Below are 12,059 nucleotides of genomic sequence, written 5' to 3' on the forward strand. Positions count from 1 at the left end.
AGCAATGTTTGTAACTATAGCCAAATAGGCACCCGCTTTGCGGCGAGATCAAAGCATGCTAGCGTTGACTCCCATTGTAACAATGGAATGCGGAAGTGCTCATTGTACTGTATCTCAATGGGATAGTTCCAGCCATAGGAGCAATGTTTGTAACTATAGCCATAGGCACCCGCTTTGTGGTGAGATCAAAGCGTGTCGCTACTCTCCTACTCTACACTCTCGTGTATATCCTGGACGGGGGAAGCTCCCCTCCCATGAGGCGCTGTTCGCACTACTCTCTGCAGTGCTTTCCGTTCTGTGGCGGTGCAGTTCCCGAACCAGGCAGTGGTGCTGCTCGTCAGAACGTACACTTTCAATGGTACTCTTGTAGAATGCTCTGAGGATGCGGGGGCTCACTCTGAACTTCTTCAGGCGCCGCAAGGCAGTAGAGTTGTTGTTGGGCCTTTTTCACCACTTTCGTGGTGCGTGTGGCCCACTTGAGATGATGTATTCAGAGGAACTTTAAGTAGCAGCCCTGGGGCTCCATTTTCGTCACCGCTAAACCCCTTATCCCTAAACTTCTTTGCCTTTTTTACTATTTTGCAAAACATTTTTGAATAGTTTTGAAAATGGCCAGTCTACAAGCTCATAATGTGTCATAATGTGTCAGTAGATTGGCTATAGTTGAACTATGTTTTTCAAAATAGTAAAAAAAAGGCAAATAAGTTTAGGATAAGGGGTTTAGCGGTGACGAAAATGGAGCCCCTGCTCCACTGCAGCACCGTAGATGACAATAAGTGCGTGCTCTCTCTCTCTGGCCTCCTGAAATCCACGATCAGCTACATGGTTTTACTGACATTGAGAGCCAAGCTGTTCTCCTGACATCACTGTGTCAGTGTTCCAACCCCAGCTCTCTGTAGGCCGTCTCGTCAACGTCGTCGATCAGGCCCCCATCACTGTCGTGTGACTCGTGTCGTCCGCGTATTTGATCATGACGTTGGAGCTGTGCGTGGCTGTACAGTCATATGTGTACAGTCGGAGAATAGAGGGCTCAGCACGCAGCCTGAGGGGCTCCTGTAGGCTGTGTTCGAGGGTCAGGGGGTCCGACGTGATGTTGCTCATCCTCACCACCTGACGGCGGCCGGACAGAAAGTCAAGTATCCAGCTGCACATGGTCGAGTGCAGGCCTAGGATCCCTGAGCTTTGTGTCCAGTCTGATCTGAATCTATATCTTATTTTTTGAGGGGCGCTAGCCCCTCCTATGCTCAGCTTTCCGGGTTTGTGTAAACACACACATTGGATGATGATTGGCTGATCAACCCATACCGAGGATTTGATTGGCTGAGCAAAGTATATATTGAAGATAAAAGTGAGGGCAGAAAAGTGAAGGAGCAAAAGTGAGGACACCAATTGTGATTGGCCGGAATGAGATGATGTATGAATGATGAAAAGAGCGCCCCTCACCTTTTATTTATTTTCCTGACTGCCATGTGGCACTTTGAGAGTTTGTGTCAAATATAAAGTGTTACAAATTATATACACACACACACACACACACACACACACACACACACACACACACACACACACATCCTTTTGTATGAAACAACTACTACTGCAAGCTGTTAATAAAGTTTCCAATCAATCAAAATTAGAAGGACAATATCAGTCAGTTCTACTTGATATTTAGGATAGGGCGTGTCTGATAAATATAGTTTAAATTAATATCCATTTCAGTAGGCTAAACATGCATGCTTGCTTGATGCTTCCCAAAAACGTAAAACTCGGGTTATTGATGTAACCAGGCTATATTGCAGTGTGAACTGTGAAGCACAGTGGCTCAGAGCGCATAGACCTGCCTCCTCTGCTAGTGAAACTGTGCACCTCTTGTATGTCAGAGTCGGTCCTACGTGGAGTCACTGCTGCTTGGAGGCAGTAGACGGTCCACTTTTGAATCAAGCTCAATGAAGACCATCCATTTAGTGCTGTGCTGCGTTACTGCGTATACCGACCCGTTGATGTGACTTTGGGAACTAGTCTGGATAACATTTTTGCTGCAAGCTTTTATTTGTGTCTATTTGGGAGAAAGATGAGATCATTCCGAATCACTAGAAAGTGACAGCGCATCGTCTTAGCGTTTGCCCCAATTGTAAAAAGTTTACGACATTAGACTATTGTTCATTGGTTCAACAACAAACCTGAGTGAGTGACTGTCGAACTGACGAAGTGAACATGCAAAGCGTTTTATGAAACTGCAAGGCACCGTCCTCGTTTACACGTGGAAACGCCTAGGCTACGTAGTTGCGCTTGTGCATGTCAAGTAACACCCTCCTCCTCCTCCCCTCCGTTCCGTCGCAGCTCGGATGTGTTCGGTTCATTGGACTGATTGTAGCAGGAGAGGAGGACTGGCAGCAGCGTGAGGGACAGTCAAGAATAATGCGAACCCAATTTCCAAGCGTTGCTGTTCCCCTCGAACATGTGCAGCAACAACACGCCGCCCCACGGACACGGACCCAGCGTCCCCGCTGCAACGAGACGCAGCGCAGCTGACAACACAACCCCATCCAACTACTGGGCGTAATACGCGTAAAAACGCGCGATCGGTCCCCAGCAGCAAGACGATGTTTTTCGCCTGGATCCTGGCGAGCGTCCTGGCGGTGGTGGAGGGAACGCGGGGGCATCACCATTGGGAGAACTGGCACAACCACCACCACCATCAGCAGCACAGCAACAACAACAACAACAACGCCGATCATCTGCGGCGGAACCAAGCGAACGAACTTGACATGAATAAGCCGGCCGGTGGTCGGCCGCCGCATATCATCTTCATCCTGGTGGACGACCAAGGGTTCCGGGACGTCGGCTACCACGGGTCCGAGATTAAGACGCCCACCCTGGACAGGCTGGCGGCGCAGGGGGTCAAGCTGGAGAATTACTACGTGCAGCCTCTGTGTAGCCCCTCCAGGAGTCAGCTGCTGACTGGCAGGTAATTTAAACCAGTGGAGTTTTTTTTTTTTTAAATTTGAAGGACCCCCAGTTGTTTGGTATGCAATTATATAGGCCCCATAACTGTTCCCCATGGTAGTAGGCTATTAACTGATTGAATGTCTCAGCTGTTACTCTGAGAGTGTACACTCAGAGGTTCATTTGGTTCCTATAGCTATCAGGACAGTCATTAAGCTGCATGGGACCCCCTCCTCAAGGACCCATGGCAAACGTTTTCATGTCAAGGAGTCAACTCAGGACCCCCCCCCCCCCCCCAAACCCCCATTTGAAAGAATTGTGTCAACATTTTTCCAAAATTAGATGTGCTTGTCGATCAACATGTTTTTGAAATAGCCAAAACATAACATAGGATGTTTAAAAAAAGTGTTGGTGATGGGAGATTAATCGAAAAACACATCGGTATTGGCCGATTTGAGTTGTTTTTAGATTAATCAGCATCGGTTTGATTAATCAATCAGACCGATTAATTAATCGGTCCGTTTAATCGGTCTGTCTTTACAGATAAACAAGCCCAAAGTAACAGCTTGAACAGATCTACAAGCTCACAATATTAAATATAAAGGTATTAAAGTTAAATCTGACTTGCCTAAGCCTGCAGTTGCAGACACCCTGTTACATGTATTTTTCAGAATGGACAAAACTATTATCATTTTTCAATACAGAATGAGATCATATCGACATCGGTGATATCGGTTATCGGCCATAACAGCAATTAATTATATCGGATATCAATATCGGCCAAAATGTCTCATCGTCACATCCCTAGTTTAAACTGTTCCTCCTTTTTCCGGGGGTCCCCCTTGGAACACGGCCAAGGGCGGCCGGGGGTCCCCGGACCCCACTTTGACAAGCAGTGAGCTAAACAGCCAACATCCACTCCAAACCTATGTTCCTCTTCACATGATTCAGACGGGGGACACAATTGAGTTTGTCGTTAATGAATACGAAAATGTCTTGCATATGGACATGTTTTTTATGGCATTGTTTGATAGCTGGACGGTAGCCTTTCGGTACCCAATGGCGTTTTACATTACTGGTGACAGCAGGACCAGAGAGAAAGAACATCGTCATCTAAACCAAAGTCAAATGTGATAAACGCACTGAATGGTGCATGCACTGCACACGCACAATGACTGCATCCACTGCAGCCTATGTCTTTTAGCATCGATATCTTGACATGAGTGCATTGAATATAACAATGCACCAATAGGCTAATTCATGTAACACAACATGCGTTGCACAATATACTTCTACTGTCTGTCTGTCTGTCTGTCTGTCTGTCTGTCAATCAAACAATGACTGTGTATACCTACTGTGTGTGTGTGTGTGTGTGTGTGTGTGTGTGTGTGTGTGTGTGTGTGTGTGTGTGTGTGTGTGTGTGTGTGTGTGTGTGTGTGTGTGTGTGTGTGTGTGTGTGTGTGTGTGTGTGTGTGTGTGTGTGTGTGTGTGTGTGTTTGCGTGTGTGCCTGCGTGCGCACGCATGGTGTGTCAGCACTTGGACCCAATAGAACTTCATACTACAAGCTACATTTGATTGTAGTTGCTTGTGCGTCTTCCTGCACTACAAAGGCAACGCATCAATAATATGGCTGTGTTTTCTTCCCATGGTGATTTGTTAAGTGTTTGCAAGTGGTGTCCCCCACTCCCCCCGGTGTTTTGGCTGCGCCGAAGGAAACGATAGGGGAAGATGTTAGTGTGGCTGGGCTGATTATATCGATGGGGGGGATGTGGTGGTTTCACTTTGTAGTTAGGGTTGTGTTTCACATCAGCAGTTTTCCTCCTCTGTTCGTATAAACGTGGTTCTGTTTTTTGTGTGTGTTTTTTTTTTTTTTGCAACCATCTGTTCCACTCCTTAAGAAGACGGCGGAAGGGTTGCCGCCTGCCGGGCACCTCTTTTTGGCAAAACGTCCCGGGAAAGTAATGAGAAAAGTGTGCCACGCCCCCCTTCCTTCTTTAGGGCCCTCTCAAGCCAGATTTCGTTGCGGTCGGGGCAGAAACCTCTTAACTTGTATATTTTTATATATTTTGTTCGTGTTTTTTCGTAAATGAACGACCTGGCTGCTTGCTCATCATACTACGGCGTCACACAAAAGCATCCAAAGTAGCAGATCCGCAAGCTCACATGAGCTTAAACTGAAAATTCACCAGAAATAGCCAATCTACAAGCTTGTGGGCTTGCAGATCGTCTATTTTCCGTGCGGGTACTGGGGTAGATTGTCTATTCTTGGAATGACACTATCATACCACAAGAGTATTGAATGGGGCTCTGAAAGCACCCATCCGTCTCTTGACTGTAGAAGTAGGGGGGGGGGGGGAAGCCACTAATATCCATGTGGAAATGTAGGTGTATATTCAATTATGTTTCCAGCCTATGTTCCTGAAGGGAATATTGAAATGGGAAGAGGGCGGTGTGGCGGTGGGGGGGGGGGGGGGGGAGAGAGAGAGAATCTGTGATTTAAACCAGGCGGAGATCCTTATGCTTCACATAACGCACACATACACATGTGCGTATATGTGAAAAGCCCTATCCAACGGCTTACACTTACAGCTACGATTCCACACACACGTCGTCCCCTCTGAACGAAGAGGGACGGTTGATCTGTTCCAGATGAGCCCCCCCCCCCCCCCGCCCCCCCCCCCCCTTGTACCTTGTGCACGGCGGAGCACAACACATGTCGACCATTGTCTGGGCCAATGATCCGTTCTATGGTTAACATTAAAACGTCATGGATTTAATGCTTCTGATCCCCCTTTTATCTCAGTGAGCTGGCTTGGCCCTTGACTAAAGTGCTTAGGAATTAAGTTGTCCTGAGGCTTTTTTTTTGTTGTTGCTTGGTTCTCAGGCCAGTAGTTCTCTTTTAGTTCATTTTCATGTTAAGGACCCCCAAGGTGTCGCACCAGACCCCCATTTGAAAAGATTTTGTGCTGGGTGGGAACCAAGGGGCCAGTGAGGCTATTCAACGTTGAAGCTCTCCTCCCTAGTGGTAGGAGGAGGGACTACAGGCGGACCCGTGGATTCATGACCGGGAAACCCCGTGCAGCTGGGCTTTAACATTGAGCGCTCGGTTGCACTTCCGCATTTGACCACCAAAATTTGGTGGTCAAATGCGGAAGTAGACGTTCTGAGACGGTACTTCCGGCAGTCTTCCGGGTGCTTCAAAACGCCACTGAGCAACTTCCACTGACATGAATAGCTGGGGGGGCGGAGCTTCGCGCCAGTTCAGTCTCTATCCTTTTAACTATCTATCCCTAGGGGTCCTTGAGGGAGTTCCAGGGGGTCCCCAGCTAAATGATACTCGGGAACCAAATGGACCCTTATGGGTCTGTAACTCAGAGAGTGTACATTTGGTTCCATTCGTACACTCTCAGAGTTAAATTAACTTTGATTTTACATTATGTATTGGGGTCCCAGAGATAGAAATGCCAATAAATAGGGGACGGTAGCCTAATTCAGGTCAAACCGGGGGCCCCATAGCCGTAAAAACCGTGGCATATATTTTCAAATGGGGGGTCCGCAGGCTAATGTGTTATAGGTCTGTAACAAGAGTGTATTCGTATACTCTGAGTTTAAAAGAAACAGTTTGAGAACCACTACACTCACTGGGCTAACTTACAGTATAGCCAGTGAAAATGAGCTGTTCCTCATCTTGGGGTCGAGCCCCTGCTGGTCCCCCCCTCGAGGACCCTTTAGGGGTCCTTGGACCCCACCTTGACAACCACTGCCGTAGACTTAATAGTCGAGGCAGAAAGTAGGGCCAATAAAAGTTTGGGATCAAAAACCCGAAAGCGTCTGTCTGGGTGCTCAGAATATGTTTTAACTCATTTTGGGTGGGAACCCCTTTTGGTGTTTTAAACATTGTTATAATTTAGCTATTGAAAAATAGCAGATCTACAAGCTCATAGCGCGCCACCGAGTGGCACGCTACGAGCTTGTAGGTCTGCTATTTTTGAAAAATCGTGAAAATATTTATTTCAGAAAACTGGAGGATTTAGAAGATGTTTTTTAAATTTTGAGGTCAGGCCTAAATGGTTTAAGTTGTCTGACGAGGCGAGCGGCTAACCCGAATTTAATCCGGTTTCCCTTTTTCCTCTTTTTTTCCCCCCTCGACCCCACATCATAAATCACCCCTCAGTGGGCCGTTTCGACCCGCCGCTACTGTTTTTCCTCAACTGTCACCCAGATGGACAGGGATGTCTTGGCTCATAAATTGCCAGTTGCACCCCATGGGGGGGGAGTGACAGGTCAAAATAAACATCCCGATAGCCCGGGGCCTTATTAATGTCACACAGCCGGGGAGAAGAGAGACGTCCACCCAGTGGTGTAATGTTACCAAGTACATCTACTCTAGTAGTGTGTAGGAGGCAGTGGTTCTCAACCTGTGGGCAGAGACTAAAAATGATTCTTTGATTTTTTGAATTTTCGTTTTTTCATGTCATATGAAAGCAGGGAATCACAGCTTCAAATGGACATATTGGTTGTTCAGTTTGACCCACCAGTTTTGGAGATATGGCTTATAGAGTAATGTCTTGCAGAAAACAGCGAGTTGAGAAAACAGGCTTGAAAGGTTCACTTCTGTGGTCTCTAACATTACACCTAGCTACATGTTTGGGCATTTATTTCATATTTACATGTCGATTTCAGCTCTGACACTTATTTCAGACATGCTCTAGTATGTGAAGAGTCTGCCTGTGCTATTAACTCATTTAAAAAAAAAAAAAAAAAAAAAAAAGTTTTTCTCCTCTGGTGACAAATGTCTTCTACATCCTGACAGTTTTCTGAAAAAGCTGTGTTTCTGTCAGTCGTTCTTCGATTTTTCAAAAATAGCAGACCTACAAGCTCGTAGCGCGCCACTCGGTGGCGCGCTATGAGCTTGTAGATCTGCTATTTTTCAATAGCTAAAGCATAACATAATGCTAACACCAAAAGGGGTTCCCGACCAGAATGGGTTTTAATACCTAAAAAAAAAAGTAAGAAAGTAAAGGAAAACACCATTACTGCATTAAAAGCAATCAATCGACAAACAATACTAAAATACCTGATCTACAAGCTCACAACGCTATTTTCACAATATTTTATCTGTGGAACCGAGTCAAACAAAATGTAATGTCTCAACTCCTTTGCAACACATTTTCACGATGTTTGAGTGGTGCAACCACTCCAAGGAACAGCAATGTCCGTGTTAACCTATGTGACTATGTGACTATGAGTACCAGTAGGGGCAAAAGTGGTGCTGTTGTGCCAGAAACAGAGAGAGAGAGATAGTGCTGCACTGTTGCCTGCTAATGAGAGAGGGGGGGGGGGGGGGGGGGGGCAGGAGGAGAGGGGAGTTGCACCACTCAGTTCACACAGGTGTGATTTTTCAAAAATCAAGCTCAAAAAGTAGATTTTGAAGGAACTTTGTAGAAGTGCAAGGCTGCGAGCCATATCATCTGTGCTTTTTTTCCAATTTATTTTTAAGAAGATATGACTTTACTTGCACTCAACTTATTTAGGTAAAATGACATGTCATTACATGGCTTCCTGAAGGGTGACAGAGTTAAATCAACTCTGAGGATTTTTTACTGTGCATAGACGGAACGGCCAAACCACCCACGGTCACTCTGGTCAACCCTGCCATCATTATCCCGAGCCACAAACACCATGGTTTAAGACCGTTGACTCCCACTCTTCCAAGTGCCTTGACAGGCAGATCGCTGCACTGTGAGAAGCCTGAGCGTTACATCAACTCAGGAGGGGTACAAACGTAACCAAATGGACCTGGAAGGTTAACCCATTTTAGGCGGGAACCCCTTTTGGTGTTAGCATTATGTTATGCTTTAGCTATTGAAAAATAGCAGATCTACAAGATCAAGCCACTGAGTGGCACGCTACGAGCTTGTAGGTCTGCTATTTTTGAACGACGACTGACATAGAAACATAGCTTTTTCAGAAAACTGTCAGGATGTAGAAGACATTTTTAGAATCTGATCTCAGGTCAAAATGGGTTTTAGGGTCCGGTATAGCTCAGCCGGCCTTTTGACCACAAGATCGGGGGGTTGCACCGCCGACTCGGCGTATGAGTAGCACAGCTTGGGCGCGGCGAGCCGTGCGGTAAGTATACTGGGAGCTGATGGCGGTAGGTGTGGCGCTCCACCTCAGCATTCCATCTCTAGCACATTGTAACGTGGACCCTTGTTTTGTAGACTTGCCGTGCTTTTTGTCAATTTTAACTAGAGTCCATGGCCCTTTAACTCTGGAGGATTGCACTGTGTATCCTGTGGGGAGCCTCCTCCCCTCCTCCACACTGCGGGGTCCCCCTCCCCTCCACGCACTCCCGGCTGTAATGCAACACCTGTACGCCAGAGCCAGGTCTGACTGACACACACAGAAAGTCGCTTGTCTGGAGATCCTCCGGGCTACGTTCTCACCGCTCACTGACCCCATGCATGGCAACATGCAAGACTGACCCGAGCTACCGGAGAGCGCAGAAGGGGGGGCCGGGCCCCCTGCGTTTCAGGAACCCTCGTATGAGCCTCCACCTGTGAGGAGAACCGATTAGGTTACTCAGACCCAGCGAGGTTATAGGGAGAGAAGACGGACTGTCTAGGGCAGGGGTTCTCAACGTTTTTGGCCGGGGACCCCCGGAAATGCTTTGGCAATGTCTCGGGACCCCCGCCCCGCCCCGCCCCCTCCCGACCCCCAATATAAATTGACTGCTACAATAACCTTAAACCATTTTGGCCGGGAACCCCTTTTGGTGTTTTAAAGCATTGTTATAATTTAGCTATTGAAAAATAGCAGATCTACAAGCTCATAGCGCGCCACCGAGTGGCGCGCTACGAGCTTGTAGGTCTGCTATTTTTGAAAAATCGTGAAAAAAAATATATATATATATATTTTTTTTAAATAATTTGGGGACCCCCTAAAATAATTTGGCGACCCCCCCGAGGGGTCGCGACCCACGGGTTGAGAACCCCTGGTCTAGGGCAGTGATTATCAAACTTTGTTCGTGTCAAGGACCCCCAAAATGATATGTATTTGCCCACGGACCCCCATCTGAAAAGGTTTTGTGCCAGGGTTATCCGCAGAAGAGAAGATTTAGGAATATATATATATATATCCAAAAATAGCAGATGTACAATCTTGCAGATCTGCATCTTTGAATAGCCAACTGGATAAAGTGATTAAAACTACTTGCTGGGGACCCCCAGAACCCCCCCAATGACCCCTGGGAGTCCCCATACCCCACTTTGAGAACCAATGGCCTCATTTATAGAAAATGGTTTGTAGGCCTAACATCGTGCTTAACTTCATGAATGCCTGGCAGATCTCTTTTCTGCGTTTGTGCATTCAACATTCAGCAAAAACAAAACAAACAGAAAAACAGCAGATTTACAAGCTCACGTGCACATTGTGAGCTTGTAGCTCGGCTATAAGTATAGTATAGTTTGTAAGTGGTTAAAGGCCCAATTCCGGAACATATTGAACATATTTTGATCAAATGTGCTATTTTGAACTTGAATCAAAATCTGTTTAGTTTTTTTTGGATTTGAAGTGTAGCTATAATCTTAACCCATTCTGGGCGGAAACCCCTTTTGGTGTTTTAACTAAGCATTATCTTATACTTTAGCTATTGAAAAATAGCAGATCTACAAGCTCATAGCGCGCCACCGAGTGGCGCGCTACGAGCTTGTAGGTCTGCTATTTTTGAAAAATCGTGAAAATGTGGCACAAATCTTTGAATATATATTCTTTCAGAGCCAACGTTTTTCTTATTTCGACTTCAGGCCTACATCATGTTATCATAGCTATCTTTAATACGACCAAACAGCAGTACAAAGTCGACGAACCCTGGACCTTTTGAAGAGGCGATGGAGAGAACACACGTGCTATATTCTTTGTGTCCAGCTGTTGGAAAGCTCCAGTGAGGAACCCTTCAACCCTCCTGTTTACAGAAGCTTTCAGTAGAACATTGCATGGCCGCCTCGCCACCTGGGCCGCTCCGCATCACAAGATTCCAAGCCCCCCTGCTTCTCCTTACAGACTCCGCTGATGAGATTAGAGGCTTAAAGTAAAGAGCTCTGAACTTCCAAGTCCATGGCTTTTGAATTATTACGCTTTATCAAGCCCAACGCGCTCTACCCACTGTGTCGGCTGATCCGCTGAAATGCAGAAGGAGAGTGCCAGAGGTTGTTTTCTGACAGCCTGCCCTTTTAAGTATTCAGATGTAAGAGGATTTGTTCCCGAGATTCTGACATGCTTTCTCCGTTGTCCATGACATGAGGTCCAACGATTTGTTCAGTAACGGAATCGCTTTTGAACCACTTAGCCCCTCGTTTTTATATATTTTTTGTTAAATTGCATGATTCAATATTTTGATATTTATTTGATCAGACTCTAAGCCCTCCTATAAGCCCATTCATCTTCAAACTCCATTAGATTAATTGAAAACACAAGTCCCTGCTTCTGGTGACTAATATTGTCCTTTCAGGATTCAAGTTCAAAAACGGCAAAAGTAGCAGATGTACAAGCTCAAACGAGCTTGTACATCTGCTACTTTTGAAGCTTTTGTGTGAAGCTGTAGTATGATCACATAGTCATAGGGCATTAACACAATGGGTGCCCAAACATTCTAATCCGTTTTTAGCAGCACAACCCTTCTGTGCCAAGGATGTAATATCACGTTTTTATTTAAAATTGAAAGAAATAAAATCGAAATTTGATTTTTTTTTAATTAATCCGACGTGCACGCAACGTGCACATGGACGCGTGCACGCTTTTTTAAATCCTTTTATTGTCCTTTTTCTCTGGCACCTGCACAACACTTTCTGTCCACCAGGTGGCACTCATTGTGTTTTATGGAGAAAAAAATAACACATAAAAAGTTAGAATATGAAGAAAAGAGGTTTGCACCTGACAGCAATGAAAGGCCTTCTAAATCCTAAGACTTATCTGAAAAACATAATATAGCTAAAATCTAAAATGACAGATTCTGTCCCGGTTTTAATGGGTTAAGAGTGGTTTGTAATTGATGAATCCATTAAGCTTCAGCCTCTTCCTAGATATAGCGTCATGTAGTCTAGTGTTGATTTTG

At 45.8% G+C, this 12,059-nt stretch overlaps 1 protein-coding gene across 1 annotated transcript in view; it reads left to right on the forward strand.

The window, feature by feature from the left end:
* Positions 1-1,833: 1,833 nt before the first annotated feature.
* arsj (arylsulfatase family, member J) overlaps positions 1,834-12,059 on the forward strand; it is a 46,564-nt gene continuing 36,338 nt past the window's right edge. The window contains 1 exon segment of the mRNA XM_079491533.1: positions 1,834-2,965. Coding sequence (XP_079347659.1) covers positions 2,601-2,965 — 365 coding nt within the window. The 5' untranslated portion in view covers positions 1,834-2,600.

Source organism: Electrona antarctica (assembly GCF_951216825.1).
Source record: "Electrona antarctica genome assembly, chromosome: 21".
In the NCBI taxonomy this organism is placed as follows: Eukaryota; Metazoa; Chordata; class Actinopteri; order Myctophiformes; family Myctophidae; genus Electrona; species Electrona antarctica.